The sequence below is a fragment of the Rhinoraja longicauda genome, chromosome 30, assembly GCF_053455715.1.
Source record: "Rhinoraja longicauda isolate Sanriku21f chromosome 30, sRhiLon1.1, whole genome shotgun sequence".
In the NCBI taxonomy this organism is placed as follows: Eukaryota; Metazoa; Chordata; class Chondrichthyes; order Rajiformes; family Arhynchobatidae; genus Rhinoraja; species Rhinoraja longicauda.
Genome location: NC_135982.1, coordinates 6,020,779 through 6,047,366, shown reverse-complemented (window position 1 = coordinate 6,047,366; position 26,588 = coordinate 6,020,779). Strand labels below are relative to the sequence as shown.

General features: G+C 44.1%; 2 protein-coding genes across 2 annotated transcripts in view; one reads left to right on the top strand and one right to left on the bottom strand.

Moving 5' to 3' along the window:
• Positions 1 to 8,601, bottom strand: part of LOC144608059 (uncharacterized) — a 42,264-nt gene extending 33,663 nt beyond the window's left edge. Inside the window, exon 1 of the mRNA XM_078425322.1 lies at positions 8,463 to 8,601. The gene's annotated coding sequence lies outside the window, so the exon portion shown is untranslated. The remainder of the gene's footprint in view (positions 1 to 8,462) is intronic.
• A 434-nt stretch (positions 8,602 to 9,035) lies between these two features.
• Positions 9,036 to 26,588, top strand: part of cenps (centromere protein S) — a 28,247-nt gene continuing 10,694 nt past the window's right edge. Inside the window, exons 1-2 of the mRNA XM_078425323.1 lie at positions 9,036 to 9,247; positions 12,423 to 12,546. Of these exons, the coding sequence (XP_078281449.1) occupies positions 9,182 to 9,247; positions 12,423 to 12,546 (190 nt within the window). The 5' untranslated portion in view covers positions 9,036 to 9,181. The remainder of the gene's footprint in view (positions 9,248 to 12,422; positions 12,547 to 26,588) is intronic.

The window sequence follows — 26,588 nt, the reverse complement described above, 5'->3', positions numbered from 1 at the left end:
GTTTAACCTAATCTAATGTAACCTAGTCTAAACTTTTTTGAGTTCATTAAATTTATAAAACTCACACTTCTTTATTTTTTCCTACGGCCCGCAAAAATGTGCCAAATATATAATGTGGCCCTCATGCTGAAAAGTTTGGAGGCCCCTGATCTAAAGCATTAACTCTGTTCCTCTTCATGCAGATGAGGCCTGAGCTGCTGAGTATTTCCAGCATTTCTAGTTTTAGTTTATATTTCCAGTAGCTGCAGTTTTTTTGATTTTCATCACAACTAGGTGCACCATGTCGTCTTAGTCCTGGATCCAAACATGTTGCTGTCACTGTGTCATTCAGTGGATGGGACATAGGATTCCCCTTTAATTCCCGTGGTAAGTACCTTTTGATTACCCCCCAGCGTCCTACATTCCAATGAGAGTAAACCCAGCCTCTTCAGTTTCTCCTTACAGCAACAGTCAAGTCAGGTCTTTCCTGTACCCACTCTAATGCAAAACATAAAACTCCATAAAAACAAATACAAGAAACTGCAGATGCTGGTTTACAAAAAAGACGCAAAGTGCCGGAGTAACTTAGGGGGTCAGGCAGCATGTCTGGAGAGTATGGATAGGTGACGTTTTGGTTTGGGACCCTTCTTCAGACTGGATGATACTCTGTAATCAGTCCAGAACTGTATGCTGTACTCAAAATGTAGTCTGATTGGTACAGTAGAGCTTAGAATTCTAACACAACCTTCCTGCTCTGCTGGTCTATGGTTCAGCTAATTATCAATAGCATTCAGAAAGTGAACATATCCTGCTACCTTTAAGGATCTGTGAACACACATTGCACTCATTCCTCCACATAACAGAATGCTGCCATTTAGAAATATAGAAAATAGGTGCAGGCAGAGGCCATTCGGCCCTTCGAGCCAGCGAATATGATATGATCATGGTTGATCATCCAAAATCATTTTCTGCAGTGAATTTATAATGTGTAAGCAATCCAACTTCAATAATGAATTTTAATTCACCCTTGTTTTAAAGGTGAATCAAATATTTCAGTACATTTCTAATATTATTGCAATGCAACAATACTGCAATGAATGTATTCTTAATTTTTCGGTCTACTTTATCATTAATTTAAGGGTGGAGGCCAGGAACTTAGCAAATGCACAAGAATATGTTAAAATTAGGGTAGGCATTTGCCCACGATGATCCTTCTCTCAAACCTCTATTGTAGAAACTTGGTCAAACACAATCTGAAGTCTTAACATAATTTTTAGTCTCTCTCATCTCATCTTTGGAAGTAGCATAGAACCCATATTCATTTGAATGAAAGTAGGCCCTAATTTGAGACCAAATTTTGTAAAGCTATTTGTAACCATTTGCGATTTGGTAAGGGATGACAATCCTGTTATTTAAAATGACTGTAAGATTCAATGGTGTTAATACAGAAAATAAAGAGATTATATCCTTAAAATTGGGGACATTTGGCAGGCAAATTGGCAGCGTCCTTTAAAATAGTGATGGAAATCTTAAACTTGATCCCCAAAATGTAAATTGGGCGTAGGTTTCGGTCAATTGTTCAAACTAACGACAACGATTTTTGATGGGTGAGAGTATCAGGGAATATTGAACAAAAGCATGTGTACATAAAAGTGCGGTGCAGATCTGCAAATGCTGAGAAGAGCAACAGCACATGCTCAAGGGGCTCAATAACCTCTTCCTGTGCTCGTGTTTCGACTAGAAACCCCCCTCAGTTTGCAATAGCACTTCACACAGAGATGTACTTCATGATAATCAACTGATTACAAAGGTTACTTGTTTGGCAGATGTGGTTTCACTGAAAATACTGGTTTGAATTTTCCTCTTCCAAGAATCACACAGTAGGTAGATAGGTAGATAAATATTTGAAAGATTGAGGAATTGGGGGTTATGGGGTACTGTAGCAGAAGTTGAGGCCAGCACAGATCAGCCAAGATCATATTGCTAACTGGTCAACCCCTGTTCTTATTTTGTTGTGTTCCTTTGTTCGTTTCTTCCTTTCAAGGTTGAAGAATTCAAGAATTTTTTAGCTGCTCTTTTTATTCAGCTCCACAGCATCAAGGTACAGAAGCAGAACAAAAGTTAAAGACACAAACTCTTAACCAGTATCTGAAACAAAAAGCTAGACTATTATTTAGGGTATGACTCTTCATCAGAATGTTTTTCCCTCTTTTCTCTCAACCTCTAATTAACCTGTGTATTTGAAGTAATTTTTGACCTTCCAGATCCATTTTCTTTATTTGAATATGCTAAATATGCAGGTTCATGTCAGCATCTAGGCATCATTGCAAATTATATTATCATAAACATCTAAGGTTTTCTTAAAATAATCATTTGGGTCTAAGATCCTGAGAGGAATAGAGAGGGTAAATGCACAGAGCCTTTCACCAGAGTGGGGGAATCAAGAACCGAAGGGCAAAGGTTTAAGGTGAGGAGGCGACAGATTAAATAGGAACGAATTGGAATGAGGTGCAACTTATTTACACAAAGGGTGATAGGTATATGGAATGTGCGGCCAGAGAAGATAGTTGATGCTGGTACAATCACAATGTTTAAAAAACATTTGGACAGGTACATAGATAGGATAGGTTTAGAGGGATATAGGCCAAATGCGGACAGGTGGGACTAGTGTAGATGGAGCATGTTGGTCGGCGTGAGCAAGTTGGGCCAAAGGGCCTGTTTCCACGCTGCATGACTCAAATAAGTTAACAGTTGAGAGTATGCTTTACATATTGCCAGAAATTGTACCTTCCAACTGTCACTAACTGTATTGATTGAAAAGATTAGATTCTCAAATGCATTTGTGCAAAAACATCACAAAGCTGATAAATGTATAACTTAATTGTCGCATACTTGAATACTTATAATAATGGTTATGAGACTAAAAATGTGTCGTAATATCTACAATTATGTGATTGTCAAAGTATTGCACCTTAGTACAATATTGCAGCACAGTGGCACAGCGATAGGCTTGCTGCCATACAGTGGCAGCGACCCAGGTTCAATCTTGACTACGGATGCTGTCTGTGCAGAGTTTGTACGTTCTCCCTGTGACCGCGTGGGTTTTCTCAGGGTGCTCTGGATTCCTCCCACATTCCAAAAACGTGCAAGCTTGTTGGTTAATTGGCTTCTGTAAATTGTCCCTCGCGTGTAAGATAGAAAAGGTGATCGTTGGTCGGCATGGACTCGGTGGTCCGAAGGGCCTATTTCCACACTGTATCTCTAAACAAATTAAACTAAACTAAACTAAATACATGTCTGGTGTTATGCAGCCAGGAATTTCCAGTTACTGATAATTATTTGTAATAGAGCCTGTAGTTTACATATTTCCCCTGACTGCGTCTGTCTTTAATTTGGTTTTGGTCCATTGCTAGATACAGTATATGCTAGATAGATTTTTTCAGAAAATAACATTTTGAGGTTTAGTATAACAATAGTTGGTGACTTGAAAAGTTAAAGTTCACTGCTTGGGAGAAACCGAACACTTTGAGTACATGACTCCCAAAGCTTTCCACCTTGTGTCAAATTCCTTGTGTCACATCTGAGTCCAAAGCAAACTACTTGATAAAGTTTGATAACAATGATTCATCAACAACCCCTTTATCATCATGTCATACAATTTCCAGGATGTTGGAAGGTGATCTGGACTGATATTTCTGTCTCTTATATTCTAACAATTCCAAAGAAAAAGTAATACAACCAAACAATCTGCACTCAAACTAGGAAAGTAGCAACTCACTTCCAATTGTACTAATTTAACTTTGCTTTTCTTAGTTATTAAACTCTTAGTGGTTAATTTTGTCAATCACTGTTAAGTAATAACACCTAAGCTCTTGAAGAAAACTTAGATGAAAAGAAAAAGCACTTACTTGTTTTGAATATTGATAATCAGGAGACTTTTGGGATGGTTGAATGATCCCGGTTGAGCCCAGAACTATTAACATCAAAAACACAATTACATTTGACAGCCTTTCATAACACTCCATAGCTTCGAAAATCTGTGTGCATAAACACTGTCACTGAAACTTGATTAGCCTCGAAGCTAGAGATTTGCACTTTGCTGATAAATGCAAAGAGGAAGTCAGAGCCATCTCCTGATGAGATCTAACCTTTTCAGTGTGTGAATGTCGCCTAGACATATCTATCAAATAATTCAAAGAACACAATACTCAGTTAAAACTTTTTACTTTAACACCTTGGGAGAAGACACAGAGACCCGAGTGCACTCTTGTTCACTCAAGCACCTGCATCTGTCCTCTCAAAGAATACACAGATTACAGTCAGTATTTATACAGTTGAAAGCAGCACAAAGCACATGCAGTAATTTTCCATGGTTACATAGCATAAAGTAGTCTCCGCAGATACATAGTAGAGTTCCCATAATAGAGTTGCTTTAATTGTGTTAGGGAGTCAAACAGGAGTACAGGGGAGTAAAGGGGAGTTGCATACCAAAGAGGCCACCATTGTGTGATAAGGAGGCACCATTGGATTTGGCTCAGAGTGGAACATCCAGTCCTCAATAAACCATGAAAAACTACTTCTAAACCCTGAGAAGCAACTTCTTATGTGCAGGTGTCTGGTACCGTGAAGGCCGACTTCCCACGGGAACATATTCAGCTTAATGTGTCTTTCAGCCTGTCATTATTCTGTACTGAATTTTAATGGCTTTGATGAGAGTAATTTTATTTAACATGACAGCAAAAGACATACTCTGGGATTCCTGGAAAATAGTGTTAGAGATGCTTCATTCTTTCAGAGGAAACATTTCATAATATGACTGCTAAGATAAAAACAATTAGGTTTTATAGATTTCCACAGTTTAGACTTGCAACATGTAGTTAGAGAAATCTTGGAAGGTGTTATGTGAAATAACAAAGTGCATGTTTGCATATTTGTAAAATAGCACCATCAGTTTCAAATTTATAGAAAATAAAGAATACAGCGCCACAAACGAAAGCACTGATTCTGATAGTATTTTGGTGGCTAAGTTAGTAAATTCATTTAGATTGGAGGTTGCAATGGTCGTTTGCTCCCTTGTGTCTAGTTAATTGGTGTCTTCATATTCACCATCTTTGGAAGAAATTAACTAATTGGAAAAAAAGGAGGGGTAGGGTTATGTTACCTTATTACCTGCCAGGTTTTGACCTGCCCCTCCTCTCTTCCAGCTTTTTTCTTCCCCATACCCCACAACCAGTCTCAAGAAGGATCCCAACCCAAATCATCGCCGACCCATGACTTCCTGAGATGCTGCCTGACTGGCTGAGCTACTCCAGTACTTTGTGTCTTCTTTTGTAAAACAGCAACTGCAGTTACTTATTTCTCAAAAAAAGATACAGGTAGTTCAGGGGGAGATTTAGTGTCCAATCCTGCCTGTCCAGAGGGGAGTAAGGCATAAAAGATGTTAAGCATAAGACTCTGCAGAAGCTTCCCAGGCTTGAGATTATTTCTGGGAAGCCAAGACACTGCAGGGAGTTTATGGAAGACCATGAAACTACTATCACAGCCTCATTGAGATTGCCAGGAAATTGGTGGAATGAAATTGGTCTGAGCCTGTGTGGAAGCTTATGTATGATTAAACAAGATCTGCAGTTGGTTCGTGCTTTATGAGCTATAAGACCAGGGAAGAACTTTATTTCAGAGTTGGCACATGTTGAGTGTATTAATATGGGAGATTACTGGAAAATGTAGATTGGTAGCCTTTGTTTCTCAGATTCTGACAGTTGCAGAGATAGGGTATTCAGATTGTAAGAAGCAATCTTCTGAACAATTAAATATTTTAGTGTTAATGTGAACCTGACCCATCTTCCTCCGTGTCTGTCCTTAAACAAGCTTACACCTACCCGTTATTGTCAGGGGATAGGATTAAGGATGAAACTGTATCATGCACTCAAGTAGGCAGCTGTCAATGGAAGCATTAGCAGAAAAGCTGAATTATTCAGGACAACCACCACATACTTGCAAAGTCGAAAAGGTGTGGGACACAGAAAGTGAATTTAGAAGAGATCATGATGAAGGCCGAGACAGAGTCAAGTGCAAGTTAATGGTAAAGTTAATAAAGGGCATACATTTTGGTCAATTCCTTCCCACCTACGTCCAAAACACCTCACATGCCCCTCAACTCTTTAATAACTTTCAGTTTCCATGCCTCCGTTAACTCATCTTTACCATGGATGTTCAGTTAACATACATTTGGACAGGTACATGGATGGGAAAGATTTAGCGGGATATGGGCTAAATGCAGGAAAATGAAACTAACATAATGGGCCATTTTGGTCAGCAAGGACGAGATGGACTGAAGGACCTATTTCTGGTCATGTCAAAGTCTGTGGTAAAAACAGGCTTCAGTCAAGCAAGTACACTGGTCATTCATGGAAAGTTGAATCCTGTGGGAATATTGGTAAATTAACCGCTGGAACAGTGAATATAAAGCAAAGTTTCACTTTTAGCAAGGAGTGGTAGAGTTATAAAGGGGATGTTAATATCAGCATTAGGATTGTTATAATTTATCAACCTCAAACAAAGTAATTTCCAAAGTAAGGAATTAAGTTGCTGTGCAGAAAAATATCCCTACTCAAGATTCTACAGCCAGCGGATATCACATAGAGGTCGGGGGGTGGGACACTTCAGCCCTATAAAAATTCATTTGAGAAAGTTGGAAAAAAAGTCAGTTATTACAACTCATCGATTTAAGGATAAAAAAACAATTAAGCAGGCGGTTATTAAGATCTGGAGACAGTTTGCTTGCCGAAAGAGCAGTGTAAGCAGATTTGGTTGTTTTCATAAAAGAGATAGATGGATAAATATTTGAAAGATAAAAAATAGTATAGGGCAGATCATGTTTTATTTATGAAGTCCTTAAAAACACGTTATGGCATTTTGTTACATTAAGAAGGTAACAAAACAAATATTGTTACCTCCAGAAATCTATTTTTCTTAGGCAGTCTCAGGAAGATCATTTGCTTCATTCCAGATCAAACTCCACCAGAGGTTTGGCAAGCAGTGATTGATGGCAGAGACGGGTGGTTTGCTGGGATCTTGTTTGCACCTGCCACAGTTTGCAAAAGACTCTGCAGGCTCCCAATGAAGAGACTCGAGGTGTTTCATGCCTTTTTGGTGTCTCCTCTATTTTGGTGGGTCATAGATGAGGGATTCTCATGAGTTGAAGATTTTGCGCGTGGAGTCTGGTGTCATGTGACCACCCGTCAGTTGTGGTTGAGCACAATCAGAGCCTTGATATTTGAGATGTTGACCTCAGTGAGCATGTCAACTTTGGTTTCCCTGTCCTGCCAGACGATATGGAAGATTTTGTGGAGCCAGTGTTAATAGTATTTCTTCATTGCTTTCATGTGTCTCATGTAGGTAACAAATTAGGATGGCAGGGAAATGAAACTATGTAGATGACGCTAGTTGCCAGTGCCCATTTGAAGACCAAGTTCCACGTCATTGATGTGTAGGAAAGAACTGCAGATGCTCGTTTAAACCGAAGTTAGACACAAAAAGATGGAGTAACTCAATGGGTCAAACTGCATCATTGGAGAAAAGGAATAGGTTATATGACCTGAAACGTCACCTATTTCTTCTCTCCAGAGATGCTGTCTGACCCACTGAGTTACTCCAGCTTTTTGTGTCTATCCACACTATTGATGACTCTTTCACTGAAGTGTCCAATAGAGTAAGTGACTTGCTCTAAACATCGGAAAGACAATGGTCTTCTACCAACCACTCCTGTCCATCAAGTTAACTGTCTAGATCCTAGAAAAATAGATAATTTTTTCAGATCCTGGGATGCACTGTCAGAGCAGTTATTGATGTTGGAATTCACTATTGCCTATGGTGCTTGATAGAAGCCTCTGTTCAATGAAGAAAAAAGACTTTGAACCCAGCTTGTGGTTACCAACCAGCAGTGATCACCCCTAACTAAAGTTAACAATCCCTTTGCACAAGGTTAAATGTCTCCTCGGGATTAATCTCCCCCGGCCAACTTTGACATTTTTCAAAAGAGGATGGGATTTTAAAACAACTTGATTATGTAGGAGTCATAGTGATACAGTGTGGAAACAGGCCCTTCACCCAACTTGCCCACACTGGCCAACGTGACCCAGCTACACGAGTCCTGCTTGCCTGCACTTGGTCCATATCCCTCTGAACCTGTCCTATCCATATACCTGTCTGTTTCTTAAAGGTTGGGATAGTCCCGGCCTCAACTACCTCCACTGGCAGCTTGTTCCATACACCCACCACCCTCTGTGTGAAAAAGGTTACCCCTTAGGTTCCTATTAAATCTTTTCCCCTTCACCTTGAACCTGTGTAGTCTGGTCCTCGATCCCCCAACTCTGGGCAAGAGACTGTTCCTCTCAGTTTAAGTTGGACTCGTTAGTGATAAGAATTGTGGCTGAGGACGTCTCATGAACCTTGAGTAACATCTGTGAAGGAAGGCATCTCACCAGATCAGACCAGACCAGACCAGACCAGGGCCCGAGCGCTCGCCGCCAGGGAGCCGTTGGCGCGGGGAGGCGACGACATGTCCGCGCTGTCCGCGCGCCGGCGGGAGAAAGGAGGCGCTCGAGCGCGGTGGCGGGAAGAGGGGCAGCGCGGGGAGGGGGAGGGGGAGGCTGAGGGACGGGGCAGCGCGGGGAGGGGGGGGCTGAGGGACGGGGACAGGGCAGCGCGGGGAGGGGGGGAGGCTGAGGGACGGGGACAGGGCAGCGCGGGGAGGGGGGGGCTGAGGGACGGGGCAGCGCGGGGAGGGGGGGGCTGAGGGACGGGGACAGGGCAGCGCGGGGAGGGGGGGAGGCTGAGGGACGGGGACAGGGCAGCGCGGGGAGGGGGGGAGGCTGAGGGACGGGGACGGGGCAGCGCGGGGAGGGGGGGGGCTGAGGGACGGGGACGGGGCAGCGCGGGGGAGGGGGAGGCTGAGGGACGGGGACGGGGCAGCGCGGGGAGGGGGAGGCTGAGGGACGGGGACGGGTCAGCGCGGGGGAGGGGGAGGCTGAGGGACGGGGACGGGTCAGCGCGGGGAGGCTGAGGCCGGGCTCGGGGACAGGGCCGGGGGAGCGCGGAGAGGCCGGGGACGGGTGACTAAAGCTGAGGCCGGGACAGTGACGCGTCGGGGCTCGGGCAGCGCGGAGAGGCGGAGGCCGGGTGACTGAGGCCGGGACCGGGCATGGCGGAGGCCGGGGACGGAGCCGAAGCCGGATCCGAGGCCGAGGAGCGCACCGCTTACACTCAGGTAGTGGCTGACCCACCACTCCCCTGAAAACTGTGATGGCTGTAGTTTAACTTAGGGTACCCGACTAAGCAATGCCTGTGGTGCTACCAGAAATGCCGCGGAGAAGCTCAAACTTTTCATTGCCGTTCCGGTCAAACTTTGCAGTATGAACGCGAATAGGTCGCCAGGCAAAAGCAAGAAAGATACATGACCACTTTATTGGTGCCTCCTCTCCTCTCCCCTGTGCCCCAAATGTCCTCCTCTCCTCTCCCCTGTGCCCCAAATGTCCTCCTCTCCTCTCCCCTGTGTCCTCCTCTCCTCTCCCCTGTGCCCCAAATGTCCTCCTCTCCTCTCCCCTGTGCCCCAAATGTCCTCCTCTCCTCTCCCCTGTGCCCCAAATGTCCTCCTCTCATCTTCCCTGTGCCCCAAATGTCCTCCTCTCCTCTCCCCTGTGCCCCAAATGTCCTCCTCTCATCTTCCCTGTGCCCCAAATGTCCTCCTCTCATCTTCCCTGTGCCCCAAATGTCCTCCTCTCATCTTCCCTGTGCCCCAAATGTCCTCCTCTCATCTTCCCTGTGCCCCAAATGTCCTCCTCTCATCTTCCCTGTGCCCCAAATGTCCTCCTCTCATCTTCCCTGTGCCCCAAATGTCCCCATAGCCCCATTTGTCCCCCCTCCCTTCTACCCATATTCCTTCCTCTGACTTCACAACTCCCCTATTGGCAGTGGAGGCCAATTCTCTGAATGCATTCAAGAGAGAGCTAGATAGAGCTCTCAAGGATAGCGGGGTCAGGGATTTGGGGAGAAGGCAGGAACGGGGTACTGATTGAGAATGATCAGCCATGATCACATTGAATGGCGGTGCTGGCTCGAAGGGCTGAATGGCCTCCTCCTGCACCTATTGTTTATTGTCTATTGTCTATCCTTACCTCACTTTTTTGTCTGGCTTTTGTCCAACTATCGGCCTATCACCCCCCCCCCCCCCCTCCGGTACCACCTATCTCCCCCTTGTTCTCCCTCCCCCCCAGTCACAACATGGACAGTGTTTCCCTGGTCCTCACCTTTCACCCCATCAGCCATTGCATACAATAACATAATCCTCGTGACATTTTTGCCACCTCCAACGGGATTCCACCATTAGCTACATCTTCCCATTTCGACCCCATTGTGCTTTCCACAGAGAGCATTTTTTTCCTCCGCAACTCCCTGGTTAACTCATCGCTTCCCACCCAAACCACCCCCTCCCCAGATATGTTTTCTTTCAACTGCAGGAGATGCAACACGTGTCCCTCCTATACCTCCTCTCTTGAATCTGTCCAGGTTTATCCACCTATAACCTGCCAGATTTTGTCCTGCACCTATATAGACACAAAAAGTGGAGTAACAGGCAGCATCTCTGGAGAGAAGGAATGGGTGATGTTTCAGGTCGAGACCCTTCTTCAGCCCTCTCTCACAGTTTTCTTCTCCCCAACCCCCCTCAAATCAGTCTGAAGAAGTGTTCTGACCTGAAGCGTCATCTCTCCATGCTCTCCAGAGATGCTGCCTGACCCGCTGAGTTACTCCAGCACTTTGTGTCTTTTTTTGTGAACAGTTATCTGAGTTCCGTTTCTCCATGGTCACCATCTGCTCATCTTCCACCCCTCCCTACTCCGAGTCCCCTATCATATGAGAAACAAGGGAGAATATTTTTACTCTGTCAGCCAGCCACAGGTGAGGTACCAGATGACTGGAGGATCGTTATTGTTTCCTTATTCCAAAAAGACTGTAGTGATTAGACAGCTTGGAAACTACAAGCTGGTGAGCCTTAAATTAAAAGTTGAGAAATTTTGGAAAATCTTCTAAGGAACTGGATTTCTGTTCACTTAGAAAGCCATGGACTGATTTGGCAAACCGGATGGATTCAAAATTAGCTTGGTAATAGGGGGTGGAGGGTAGTGGTTGAGAATGTTCCTTCAACTAAACGAGAGCAAGTCTGAGGTCATCCTATTCGCCCCCCCGACTCCATCAAAACGATAACAGGCAGTCCTGGAAGCCTATCCTCCCTAGTCAAACCGCATGTCAAAAGCCTTGGCGTGATATTTGATTCTGCATTAAAGTTTGACAAGCAAGTCAACGCTGTGGTAAAAGCCAGCTTCTTCCAGCTTCATACCATAGCTAAAATCAAACCATTCCTCCAATTTGACGACATTGAAAAAATCATCCATGCATTCATTTCCTCCCGCCTAGACTACTGCAACTCCCTATACACTGGGATCAGCCAATCATCCCTGTCCTACCGCAAATTGGTCCAAAACGCCGCAGCGAGACTCCTGACAGGTACCCGTAAAAGGGATCACATCACCCCGATTCTGGCTTCTCTCCACTGGCTCCCAGTACTGTACAGAATCAACTTCAAGCTCCTCCTATTCACATACAAAGCCCTAAACGGGCTTGCCCCCCCCCCCCCATATCAAAAATCTTCTAACCCACCACTCTATCTCCAGGTCCCTCAGGTCGGCCGACTTGGGGCTACTGACTATCCTGAGGTCTAGGCTTAAGCTCAGGGGTGACTGCGCTTTTGCGGTTGCAGCTCCTAGACTGTGGAACAGTATCCCTCTCCCCATCAGAACTGCCCCCTCCATCGACTCCTTTAAGTCCAGGCTCAAAACCTATTTCTACTCCCTAGCGTTTGAGGCCCTCTGCGGGGGCGCTGTGAACTGTTTATGTATGTGCTGCTATGTTTGTGTGCCATTGTATGTTCTTTCTTCGTACCTGAACTGATGTACAGCACTTTGGTCAACGTGGGTTGTTTTTAAATGTGCTATGCAAATAAAATTGACTTGACTTGACTATGTAATCGGTGGTGTACAGTGGGAATGGTGCATAGGTATAAACATATTCGGGAACCCATTACAAATAACATTCATAAACATTTCTCACTCCACTAGTTTCACCAGTTCCTTTCACATGTGGAGTGCTGTCAGCTTCCGCCTTTGCCCACTCGTGCTGACTCCATGTGCAGATCCTTCTTTCCTCCTGACTTCTTCCACATCACATGTTTTATTGTCCGGATTGCCTTACTGCATTGTTTATTTGCCCGTCCTTCTCTTTTGTTTGCAATTTCTATACAAATGTATCTGATGGACAGAATAAAGAAACACAAATTAAGAAAATCATGTCTGTTCAAAATAGGATTCTTAAATTTTTTTCTCTCATAGAGGCTGCGTGCTGCTGTTCACTACACTGTTGGATGCCTTTGTGAGGAGGTTGGGGAAGATAAGCAGATAGAGTTCAGTAAACAAACCATTGCAGCCATATCAGAAACAACCTTCAGACAGTGTGGTATGTACCATTCAGAATGTTAATTTTAAAAGTTTGCTCTTTGGACAAGAAACTTTCTATTTCAATTTTCTCTATTCTTATGCTTTGTGTCGTTATTCAGTTGAGAGAAAAAGAAAGCAGACAAGATATTTTCAAACCTCTGTCCTTTGATCTGGAAAATGAAGAAAGCGAATTTAACCTAAATTTAACTGAAAACAACCAATCATTTCCATGACTTAAATAGATTGCAATCTTTAAGGTAGAGAATGATAGAGAAAAAGCATATTAATCATTATTAATAGAAAAAAATATGAATCATATTAATGATTTTTTATTCATGCTAATTTTGTTGAACTCATTCATTCCAAATCTGTTTGGACTGAGAGTCGAGGGAGACATAGAGATATGGAAGGGTAAAGTGTGAAAACGGGAGATCAAAGGGTACAAGGATCAAAGAAAATGTAGAATAGATCATTGTCAGCTGAGGGGAAGGTGACAACGAGGCATATAATCAGAAAAATTATCCCTCTCCCCTGACTCTCAGTCTGAAGAAGGGTTTCGAGCCGAAACGTCACCCATTCCTTCGATTCAGAGGTGCTGCCTATCTCGCTGAATTACTCCAGCATTTTGTGGCTTATCTTCGGTGTAAACCAGCATCTGCAGTTCCTTCCTACACATCCAAGTGAACAGAAATCCTGTTTTTAGGATCTTCATGATGGACAGAAAATCTGTTTAGTTTCTGTGTCGTTCCATTATTTCCTACTAGAACCTCTTCAGCCTTGTCTGTAAGTCTACATTAACTTTATACAATGTTTTCCTTTTCTCGTATTGTTGAAGATCTAACATTGTGATTTTGTTTCTCCTGTTTTACTATTGTATTTTGCTTCCTTTTTCCTTATCAAAACATTGGTCTTTCTTTGTATTCTGAAATTTGCTCAGACCACAGGTGATCATTTTTTATAGGCAACATTATAACATTCCTCAATTATGAAATGTAGGTACTGCTGACAAAGTTAGTATTTATTGCCTTGTCCTAGCTGCACTGAAGTGACTGCTTACCAGGTCACTTCAAAGGGCAAAGATGAGCTAATCACACAAAAACACAAAGTGCTGGAGTAACTCAGTGGGTCAGGCAACATCTCTGGAGAATACGGATAAGTGACGTTTTGGGTCAGGATCCTTCTTCAGAGTGAAACGGCACCTACCCATGTTTTCCAGAGATGCTGTCTGACCCACTGAGTTACTCCAGCACTTTGTGTAAACAAGCATCTGTGGATCCTTGTTTCTACATAAAGAGTTTATCACATATTGTGGATCTAGAGCCACAAATAAACTTGATCAGTTTCCATTCCAAAAGAATGTTATTGATGAGCTGGAGTTTTATAGACAGTCGGGTAGCTTCCAGGTCAGCGTCACAGAAATAGCTTTTTATGCAAGATTCATATCTTAATAATTGGTTCTATAGCTATACAATTACTGAACAAACAGCAACAATGGTTTGGGCCATTGGTCGAGAGATGTAAGTTTGAATTCCACCGAGGCAACTGGAAAATTTAAAATTCAAATATAAATATAAATTAATTATGACTTAAAATTGCCAGACTTGTTAAGAAGTCCACCGACGTTCACTAATGTTCTTCAGGAAATCCTAAATCCATTAGGAAAAGGGGTGGTGCAAAGAGACACTGAAAGTAAACATGCAGGTACAGCAGGCAGTGAAGAAAGCAAATGGCATGTTGGCCCTCATAATGAGAAGATTTGACTATAGGAGCAAGGAGGTCCTACTGCAGTTGTACAGAGCCCTGGTGAGTCCGCACCTGGAGTATTGTGTGCAGTTTTGGTCTATTGCTATTGAGGGAGTGCAGCGTAGATTTATCAGGTTATTTCCCGGGATGGCGGGACTGACATATGATGAAAGAATGAATCGACTGAGCTTATATTCAATGGAATTAGAAGGATGAGAGGGGATCTTATAGAAACATATAAAATTCTTAAGGGATTGGAGTGGCTAGATGCAGGAAAAATGTTCTCGATGTTGGGGGAGCCCAGAACCAGGGGTCCCAGTTTAAGAATAAGGGGTTGGCCATTTAGGACGGAGATGAGGAAAAACCTTTTCACCCAGAGAGTTGTGAATCTGTGGAATTCTTTGCCACAGAAGACAGTAGAGGCCAATTCACTGGATGTATTCAAGAGAGAGGTAGATATAGCTCTTCGGGCTAATGGAATCAAGGGATATGGGGAGAAAGCAAGAACGGGGTACTGATTCTGGATGATCAGCCATGATCATATTGAATGGCGGTGCTGGCTCGAAGGGCTGAATGGCATACTACTACACCTATTTTCTATGTATCTATTATGGGTGGTTTATAGTTGGTGCAGACTTGAGCATGTTTCTGCGTTCTCTCTCTCACTTTCCTAAATTGGATTACATGTAGTCTTAGGCCCAGCACAATGGTCGACTGCTAACTGTCTGAAATGGTTCAACTGAATTAAGGGAGCAAGGGATGAACGTAAATCGAATGTGTTCATATCCCATGAAGTAATAATAAAGTAAATTAACCAAGAACTTGAGATAATTTCCCAGATCATTAGCTTGTGCCTTAGGACTACCAGTCTGACTCAGACAGCACATTTCCTTTGCAAAGGAAAATAACTGCAGATGCTGGTACAAATCGAAGGTATCACAAAATGCTGGAGTAACTCAGCAGGTCAGGCAGCATCTAGGAGAGAGGGAATGGCTGACGTTTCGGGTCGAGACCCTTCTTCAGACTGATGTCAGGGGGGCGAGATAAAGAAAGGATATAGGTGGAGACAGGAAGACAGTGGGAGAACTGGGAAGGGGGAGGGGAAGAGAGGGACAGAGGAACTATCTAAAGTTGGAGAAGTCAATGGTCATACCGCTGGGCTGTAAGCTGCCCAAGCAAAATATGAGGTGCTTCAATTTCCGGTGGGCCTCACTATGGCACTGGAGGAGGCCCATGACAGAAAGGTCAGACTGGGAGTGGGAGGGGCAGTTGAAGTGCTCAGCCACCGGGAGATCAGGTTGGTTAAGGTGGACTGAGCAAAGGTGTTGAGCGAAACGATCGCCGAGCCTGCGTTTAGTCTCGCCGATGTAGGGAAGTTGACATCTGGAACAGCGGATACAATAGATGAGGTTGGAGGAGGTGCAGGTGAACCTCACCTGGAAAGACTGTTTGGGTCCTTGGATGGAGACGAGGGGGGAGGTAAAGGGACAGGTGTTGCATCTCCTGCGGTTGCAGGTGAAAGTGCCTGGGGAGGGGGTGGTTTGGGTAGGATGGGATGAGTGGACCAGGGAGTTACGGAGGGAACGGTCTCTGCGGAAAGCTGAAAGGGGAGGAGATGTGAAGATCTCGCCAGTAGTGGAATCCCGTTGGAGGTGACGGAAATGTTGGAGGATGATTTGTTGGATACACAGGCTGATGGGGTGGAAGGTGAGGACAAGGGGGATTCTGTCCTTGTTATGAATGGGGGAACGGACAGCAAGAGCAGAGCTGCTGGATATAGAGGAGACCCTAGTGAGAGCCTCATCTATAATGGAAGAGGGGAAGCCCCGTTTCTTGAAGAATGAGGACATCTCTGCTGCCCTAGTGTGAAACATCCGACCCCAACCCCCACACTTGCTGGGTGTTCACCATCCCCCCTTTCAGATACCGTACGGTCTTTCCTTAGCAGGAGCCTCACCTTTGTTCCCCTCCGCCCCCACATCAACGTGTTCTGGGCCCGCCACAATGTGGAGCTGTTCTTCCGTCGCCTCCGAGTCTTTTTCGATGGGAAGAAGTCCTCACCCCCCAGTGATGACCCATTCTCCCATCTCCAGCGGACCCCCTCCTCTTGGACTCCCCCGGTTGGCCAACTACCCTCACTAGAACTTTTCATCTCCAACTGCCGGCGTGACATTAACCGCCTCAAATTCTCCACTCCCCTGACTCACTCTAACCTCTCCCCTCTTGAACATGCAGCCCTCCACTCACTCTGCAACAATCCCAACTTTGTCATCAAACCCGCTGACAAGGGAGGTGCTCTGGTAGTCTGGTGCGCTGACCTCTACCGAACCGAGGCCAGACAACAAAGCTCAGATACCTCCTCCTACTTATCCTTGGACCATGACCCCACCGACGAGCACCAGACCTTAATCATCAACACTATCACTGACCTCACCAATTCCGGTGCTCTGCCCTCTAACGCCTCCAACCTTATCGTTCCCCAGCCCCGCATTTTACCTTCTCCCTAAAATCCATAAACAGAACTGTCTGGCAGACCCATTGTTTCTGCCTGTTCATGTCCCACCGAACTTATTTTCACCTACCTCGACTCCGTCCTATCCCCTCATGTCAAATCCCTCCCCACCTATGCCCAAGACACCTCGCATGCTCTCCGTCTCCTCGATAACATCCGGTTTCCAGGCCCCCACTCCCTCATCTTTACCATGGATGTCCAGTCACTCTACAGCTCCATCCCCCACAAGGATAGTCTTGAAGCCTCCGTTTCTTCCTTGACCGTAGAAGCAGCCAATCTCCTTCTACTAACACTCTCCTCAGTGTAGCAGAGCTGGTTCTTACCCTTAACAACTTTTCCTTTGACTCTTCCCACTTCCTCCAAACCAGAGGCATAGCTATAGGCACTCGCATGGGCACTAGCTATGCCTGCCTCTTTGTCGGGTACGTCGAACAATCCCTGTTCCAGACATACACTGGCCCCATCCCCGAACTCTACCTCCGCTACATTGATGACTGTATTGGAGCTACCTCTTGAACCAATGCAGAACTCACTGACTTCATACATTTCACCACCAATTTCCATCCTGCTCTTAAATATACTTGGACCATCTCCGACCGTTTCTGGATCTCACCATCTCCATCACAGGAGATAGACTAGTGACTGACATCTACTACAAACCGACTGACTCCCACAGCTATCTGGACTACACTTCGTCCCACCCTGTCTCCTGCAAAAAGTCTATCCCCTACTCCCAATTCCTCCATCTACGCCGCATCTGCGCCTAGGATGAGGTGTTTCACACTAGGGCAGCAGAGATGTCCTTATTCTTCAGGAAACGGGGCTTCCCCTCTTCCATTATAGATGAGGCTCTTACTAAGGCCTCCTCTATATCCCACAGCTCCGCTCTTGCTCCCCCTCCCCCCATTCGTAACAAGGACAGAATCCCCCATGTCCTCACCTTCCACCCCATCAGCCTGTGTATCCAACAAATCATCCTCCAACATTTCTGTCACCTCCAACGGAATCCCACTACTGGCCACATCTTCCCATCTCCTCGGCCCACCGGAAATTGGAGGAACAGCACCTCATATTTTGCTTGGGCAGCTTACAGCCCAGCGGTCTGAACATTGACTTCTCTAACTTTAGATAGTTCCTCTGTCCCTCTCCCCCTTCCCAGTTCTCCCACTGTTTTCCTGTCTCCACCTATATCCTTTCTTTGTCCCGCCCCCCTGACATCAGTCTGAAGAAGGGTCTCGACCCGAAACGTCACTCATTCCCTCTCTCCTAGATGCTGCCTGACCTGCTGAGTTACTCCAGCATTTTGTGATACCATTTCCTTTGCAAAGTCTTCTAGTTAAGAAAAATCAATAATGGCTGTGATTCAATCGATTGAGTGTAATGTCATTTCTACTGAAAGGGTTGGTGCAAAGAGATGTCAGTCTTTAAATAAATGATATCTCTAAAATGTTCCAAATATCACAAAGAATGTTTGTGGTTTTTATTGTGAGTTTAATAATCTATTAGTTGTAGTTGTACGGATATTATTTTTGATGTTACCAGCTAAATTTTCAAAATCAAATGTTTTCACGCTTTTAAATTGCTGTTGAATTCATTTAAGAAGTAAGATGATATGATGTGTAGGGATTCATTACAAATCTGCTTGTAGTTATGTCTGATTTTAACATTTGATAAAACTGGTTTATGAAACAAACTAACATGTTCTTTTCTGGTTTAGCAATGTTATATGCATCCAACTATGCTAAAGAGAAATGTTTATAAATTAACTTGAAGAGATTTTATCAGAGGTCTGTGAGGAAATGATGTGACAAAACAGATAAAATCATGTTATCTAATTTTCTCATGAAAAACTCTGCAGTAATATTCAATCAGCACATTTGTGCTAAAAAATCTTTTTCATACTTATGGCAGATTATCAAAAGGATAAGAAGTATGGGAAATTAATCCAGAGACATATTTGAATCTTACCAAGACAAATAAATAATTATGCCCTCCAAATCTATGCCAGCTTATAAAATACACTAGTCAGTCCCCATGTACTTCCCAATCAGTTTAAGGTTTTACTGAAGAATGTGAGTTCAGATTCCACTGTGATGGTTTGATTTCAGTTTTACAATACAATTTGGAAGTAAGCAAGTATTTGTAGAAGTGATTATAAAGCTTCAGTTTCCATAGTTGATTCTAAATTAAAGCCATATAAATGTATCAAACCAGAGCATCAAGTGATAGTGGCAACATTGCTAGCACAGCACCCATAGAGAATTTAAGTTAAAAACTGCATTTAGCTCTTTGGTTTAGTTCCATTAATAGGGCCTGAAGACTGCCATGATTGTTTAGTATAGTTTCGAGATACAGTGCGGAAACAGGTTCTTCGCCCCACTGAAACCGCACCAACCAGCGATCCCCACATATTAGGGACAGTTTACACTTATACCAAGCCAATTAACCTGTACGTCTTTGGAATGTGGGAGAAAACCAAAGATCTCGGAGAAAATCCACACACATGGGGAGAACGTACAAACTCCATACAGACAGCACCCATAGTCGGGAGCGAACCCGTGTCTCTGATGCTGAAAGGCAGCAACTCTACTGCTGAACCACCGTGCTGCCGTGGAGTGAGATATAAGAACACTACACAGAACCTAGTATGATATGTTCATGATAAGGCTTGGATTTCAGTAGCACTTTTCACAACATGAATACCCCAAATCACTCAACTAGCAAAGTAGTATTTTTCAAATATTATCATTGCTATAATGAGCAATCAGTTTGTGTATAGCAATCTCTCAAAAAGAGGGGAGATAAACTAGGAAACAACAGGCAAGTTAGTTTTACCAAAAATGGCATTTGGAAACATTATGTCCAATTACTAAACAGTTTACTAATTTAGTAAAAGGTTAGGCTTTGTCCTGTTCCTACCTCTCCTCCAGCTTTCTCTCCCCCCAGCCCTCCCACTGCAATCAGTCTGAATAAGACCCCTGACCTGAAATGTTACCTATCTATGTTCTCCAGTAATGATACCTGACCTTCTGAGTTACTTCAGCACTTTGTGTCTTTTTTAACTAAACAGTTATAATGGGACACAGAAAAATAATAAAGTAATCAAGTGAAATCAACAAATTTTTAAGAAAAATGAGTCATTTTTGATCAGCTTCAGGAATTCCTTGAAGAAGTCCTGCATTCTATAGATAAAGGGGGAATCAGTAGGTATATAAGACTACGATTACTTAGATTTCCAGATTTGAAAAGATGCTGCATCAAAGGGTTTTTGCAAAAAATAGAAGCTCATTATGTTGGAAGTAGCATATTGGTGTTCATGGAAGATAAGCTGGCTAACAGGAAATGGAGAGTAGGCAAAAATATTTATTTTTCTGGTTGATGAGTGATAAAATGTAACTGGTGATGTGTCACAGAGATCTTTGCTGGAGCTTCAACTTTTCATAATTCATATAAATAATTGAGATGAGGGCACTAAGAGAATGGTTGCTTAATTTGGTGATGACATACACATAGGTAGGAAAGTGAATTGTGAAGAGGCTAGAAAAACACATGGTAAACTTAATTAAGTGAGTGGGAAAAGGCCTGGTGAATGGAGAATAATGTGGGAAAACATCAGCTCTGGTGCTGTAAGGCAGCAACTCTACCGCTGTGCCACCGTACTGCCCCTGATTTGCAAAAAGCTAGCATGCAACTAATGAGGGAAGCAAATGGAACATTATCATAAAATAAAGACACAAAGTGCTGGAGTAGCACTTGTGGGTCAGGCAGTATGCCTGGGGAGCATAGATGATAATCAAAGGGTGGTAATCAAGATGATAATCAATTTTCTAGGACATTGGTAAGATTGCATCTAGATTACTATGTATTGCATTGGTTTTCTTTCCTCAGTTCAGAGAAGCTTTACTAAACTAATACCTGGAAGGCATACTAGGAAGGCATTTAATAAAAATCCCCCATAGTACCCTGATCCAGACGATTAAAATGCATGGGATCCACGGTGATTTGGTATTTTGGATTCAGAACTGGCTTACCTATAGAAGACAAAGGGCATCTGTGACCAGTTGTGTTTTGCAGGTATCAGTGTTGGGAACTGTTAAATAACGTTGAGGTATATGTAGATGGGTTGGTCTGTAGGTTTGTAGACAACACCAAAATTAGCAGAATTGCATACAGTGAGGAAGGCTGTCAAAGGATACAGCGAGATTTAAACCAGTTACAGATATGGATGAGGAAATGGCAGATGTAGTTTAATCTGAGCAAATGTGGGTCAAATGGAATTCTGTGGAATTCTCTGCCTCAGAAGGCAGTGGAGGCCAATTCTCTGAATGCATTCAAGAGAGAGCTGGATGGAGCTCTTAAGGTTAGCGGAGTCAGGGGGTATGGGGAGAAGGCAGGAACGGGGTACTGATTGAGAATGATCAGCCATGATCACATTGAATGGCGGTACTGGCTCGAAGGGCCGAATGGCCTCCTCCTGCACCTATTGTCTATAAGTGGCTTCTGTAAATTGTCCCTAGTCAATAGTCTAGAACTACTGTATGGGTGATCGCGGACTCTTTGGGACACAGGGCCTGTTTCCATGCCATATTTCTAAATTAAACCAAGTATGAGGTGTTACATTTAGGGAGGTCGAATGTAAGGGAAATTACACAGTTAATAGCTTTGACTTATAGAGGGATCTTGGAGTCCACATTGAATGGCGGTGCTGGCTCGAAGGGCTAAATGGCCTCCTCCTGCACCTATTGTCTATTGTCTAAACCCATAGCTTCCTGAAAGTGGCAACAGGAGTAGAAAGTAGGAATGTGGTATGCTTGCCATTTATGACCTATTCCTACTGCTAATTACAGTGTTCAAAATCAGCAGTGTAATCACAACCAGATATTTGCTCTTTAGGTGTTAATTAATGGACAAACATTGACCAAAACACTAGGGTAATACCCATGAAGAAGGGTCTGAAGAAGGGTCTCGACCCGAAACGTCACCCATTTCTTCTCTCCACAGATGCTGCCCGACCTGCTGAGTTACTCCAGCATTTTGTGAATAAATCGATTTGTACCAGCATCTGCAGTTATTTTCTTATAGGGTAATACCCATCGTTGAAGTTGTGCCTCGGGATTGCTTTGACTCTCTGGTATTGTAGCTAGAACATAGGTTTAAGACCACATCTATATTAGAATACAAGCTAAGCAGGAGTAGGGCATTTAACTACTCGGGCCTGCTACACTGGTAAATAAGATCATGACTGATCCAACCTTGGCCCTGGCACCCTTTGTAAAAGCATAATGCCCCTGATTTTCTTCTGATTTTCTAAATGTCCTACTGTTACTTTCCAGCATTAGATTGCTGTTAGATTACAGCATTTTCCCAATGACAGCAACATTACTTTCTGGGAGAATTTATAAGGGGAACAAAAATTGGCAGAACAATTAAACAAATGTTTTGTTTCTGTCCTTATGGAATAGGACGCAAATCATTCCCAGGAAATGCTGGGGAACTGGGACAAATAAAAAGGAGGAATTAAAGAAAATCAGCTTTATTTTAAGAATATACTGCTGGATAAATCATTAGGATGGAAAGCTCATAAATCCCTCGGGCCTGGAAATCTGCATCCCTGAGCATTAAAAGAAGTAGTCATTGAACTATTGAAAACACTGGTTGTTATCTTCCAGGATTCTACAGATTTTTGAATAGTTCCTGCAGGTTTGAGGGTGGCAAATGTAACCCACTGTTAGGAAGGAGGGGAAAACGGGAAACTGCAAATTGCAATGAGGCAAATATAAATAGTAGAGAAAATGCTAACAGTACGTCTTGAAAATATCAGTGTGGTCAGACAAGATAAGCATAGGTGCATGAAAAGGAAATGATTTTTAGCAAACCAACTCCTTTTTCTTTTTTTCAGTTCTGGAAGAGGTTACAGAAGCTTGAAAGCTCGGATGTCCAGACTTAAAAACAGCTTTCTTACATCAGCGAGACCAAGTGTACACTCGGTCTACACATGAGCTTGCTCCGTCAGGGCTTGCTGATCTCCCGATCGCTAACTGCTCTTCCCATTCCCATACTGACCTTTCTATCGTGGGCCTCCTTCATTGCCAGATTGAGGCCACACGCAAACTGGACGAACAGCACCTCATACTCCGCTTGGGTAGCTTATAACCAAACGGTATAAACTTTTAATTCTCCAGTTTTAGGTAATTAACCTACAAACAATCCTTTTCTTTCTTCTACTTTCCTTCCTTCATTCCTTCCCCCTCTCTTCCCTGTGCCGAACCTAGACCCACACCCATTTCACTCCAGCCCCTCTCCTTCCACTTATATTCCTTCCTCCGGCTGCACAATTTGCACCTCTTCTATCTTAAATCTCTTGCCTTTGTCCAACTATGCCTATCACCCCCCCCCCTCACTTATATCCACCAATCAATCACCAGGTTTTGTCCTTCCACTTTTCTTACAGCTTCCCCCTCCCCCCTGCCTGCCCTCCCCCACAATCAGTCTGAAGAATAGTTAAGTATCTCTGCAATCAACTTAGCTGTCTGGGCTTGATTTCTGCAGTACACACATTTTTTTAGCCACATTGTCTATAGTCAAGCATCCCATCAACCTCTGCAAGGCAAGATTAGTTAGCCAACTTTATCATTCCCGGTTCGAAACATCACGTATCCATGTTTTCCAGACATGCTGTTTGACACGCTGAGTTTATTTGTGTTTATTTTTGTAAACCAGCTTCTGTAGTTCCTTATATCTGCTTCCCCACTGTTATCAAATTCCTGATCCAATCACCTATTTCACACCCCATTTCCAAAAGTGCTTGCATGTACTCTTGATAATTCAAGTTCTTTACCTTCAGTCTGAATAAAATAATAATCCGAATACTGGATGAGTACAACAGATTTATTCCACAGTGGGGTTCTTCCCGTGAGGATCTCCAGATACAATGCTAGTGTCTGAAACGATCTCAACTGGGGAGAGGGAAAGTTGATAACTTTTTATACAGAAAGGAAATGGGGTGTTACATAGCACTCAACAACCAATTACAATCTAAATACAATTCACATGGTTACAGAGAAAACAAAACCATAAATTATCACTCTTACTCTTATTTCAACCTCATTTCAGTTATTCTGTCATTATACTTCAATATTTCTACACTACATATCACACTGCAAACTTGACCATTCTGCTGTTTTGCAATTATAGTATTGTTGTAATTATCATCTCTGTATCTATACTGTTTACTCCATGAGCTTCACATGAAGAAGGAATTTCATTGCATTCCAATGTGTATGACAGTAAACTAATCTGAATCTGGAATGTTGACTAGGCTGACGGTCCTATCCCTGAAGTCGAAATGGCCACAGACCACATGTGCACCCTGTGACTTAGCTGCCAAAGGCATGGGACTTCAAACCAGTCTTTTGACATTTTGGGTGAATGTGCAAATTCTGAGGCACATCCCAGTGGATCCTGAAGATCTGGGGCAGTATAGAAGAAAGTCATGGGGTTCTGTAACATTGGGAATGGTTGTCATATCCATGAATATGATAAAAGCCTTGTACTGACCGGGCAATATTGAAAGAATATTCTGAAGTGGGGCTAGGAGAGTTGTCTGAAATCTGAGAAGTGGGGGTTTAAGAACAGGAGACAAGACACAAAATAAAACATTTCACAATAATGTTAACAGATGACCATTACCTCATTTGAAGATCTTATCAAGAGGAACTGCAGAGTCTACATGCTTGGCAACTGAAAATACAGTTGGTGGTGCAGTTATGTTGATACCAGAGTTGAAGAAGTTTAGATATGTTGGTGGATTAATTCTAGATTTCCTTGTAGAGTAATTGCTCCCAACCTTTCCTGCTTATTTCCTTTTTTTTAAATGCTTTCTCCCCGTCTATTAAAAACATGTTTGCATAAAGTCTCTCCAACCATTTACTTAAATCACGCTGCCTGTCCCGCTGAATTACTCCAGCATTTTATGTCTGCCTTACTTAAATCACTTTCTTTATTTATATCAGATTTTATTCTATAAGAAAATAACTGCAGATGCTGGTACAAATCGAAGGTATTTATTCACAAAATGCTGGAGTAACTCAGCAGGTCAGGCAGCATCTCGGGAGAGAAGGAATGGGTGACGTTTCGGGTCGAGACCCTTCTTCAGACTGATGTCAGGGGGGCGGGACAAAGGAAGGATATAGGTGGAGACAGGAGGAGACCAACACTCTCCTCCGCCTAGCAGAGCTGGTTCTTACCCTCAACAACTTCTCCTTTGACTCCTCCCACTTCCTCCAAACCAGAGGCGTAGCTATGGGCACTCGCATGGGCCCTAGCTACGCCTGCCTCTTTGTCGGGTACGTTGAACAATCCCTGTTCCAGACGTACACTGGCCCCATCCCCGAACTCTACCTCCGCTACATCGACGACTGCATTGGTGCTACCTCTTGCACCCATGCAGAACTCACTGACTTCATACACTTCACCTCCAATTTTCATCCTGCCCTTAAATATACCTCGACTATCTCCGACGTCTCCCTCCCGTTTCTGGACCTCACCATCTTCATCACAGGAGACAGACTAGTGACGGACATTTACTATAAACCCACTGACTCGCACAGCTATCTGGACTACACTTCTTCCCACCCGGTCCCCTGCAAAAAGTCTATCCCCTACTCCCAATTCCTCCGTCTACGCCGCATCTGCGCCCGGGATGAGGTGTTTCACACTAGGGTTTCCGAGATGTCCTCGTTCTTCATAAAACGGGGCTTCCCCATCTCCATTATAGATGAGGCTCGCACTAGGGTCTCTTCTACATCCCGCAGCTCCGCTCTTGCTCCCCCTCCCCCCACTCGCAAAAAGGACAGAATCCCCCTCGTTCTCACCTTCCACCCCACCAGCCAGCGGATCCAACATATCATCCACCAACATTTCCGTCACCTACAACGGGACCCCACCACTGGCCATATCTTCCCATCCCCTCCCCTCTCTGCGTTCCGCAGAGACCGTTCCCTCCGTAACTCCCTGGTCCACTCGTCCCTTCCTACCCAAACCACCCCAACTCCGGGCACTTTCCCCTGCAACCGCACGAGATGCAACACCTGTCCCTTTACCTCCCCCCTCAACTCCATTCAAGGACCCAAACAGTCTTTCCAGGTGAGACAAAGGTTCACCTGCACCTCCTCCAATCTCATCTATTGCATCCGCTGCTCTAGATGCCAACTTATTTACATCGGCGAAACCAAGCGCAGGCTCGGCGATCGCTTTGCTGAACACCTGCGCTCGGTCCGCATTAACCAAACTGATCTCCCGGTGGCCGAGCACTTCAACTCCCCCTCCCATTCCCAGTCTGACCTTTTTGTCATGGGCCTCCTCCAGTGCCATAGTGAGGCCCACCGGAAATTGGAGGAACAGCACCTCATATTTCGCCTGGGCAGTTTGCAGCCTAGTGGTATGAACATCGACTTCTCCAACTTTAGATAGTTCCTCTGTCCCTCCCTTCCCCTCCTCCTTCCCAGATCTCCCTCTATCTTCCTGTCTCCACCTATATCCTTCCTTTGTCCCGCCCCCCTGACATCAGTCTGAAGAAGGGTCTCGACCCGAAACGTCACCCATTCCTTCTCTCCCGAGATGCTGCCTGACCTGCTGAGTTACTCCAGCATTTTGTGAATAGGTGGAGACAGGAAGATAGAGGGAGATCTGGGAAGGAGGAGGGGAAGAGAGGGTCAGAGGAACTATCTAAAGTTGGAGAAGTCGATGTTCATACCACTGTGTTGAGCGAAGCAATCGCCGAGCCTGCGCTTGGTTTCGCCGATGTA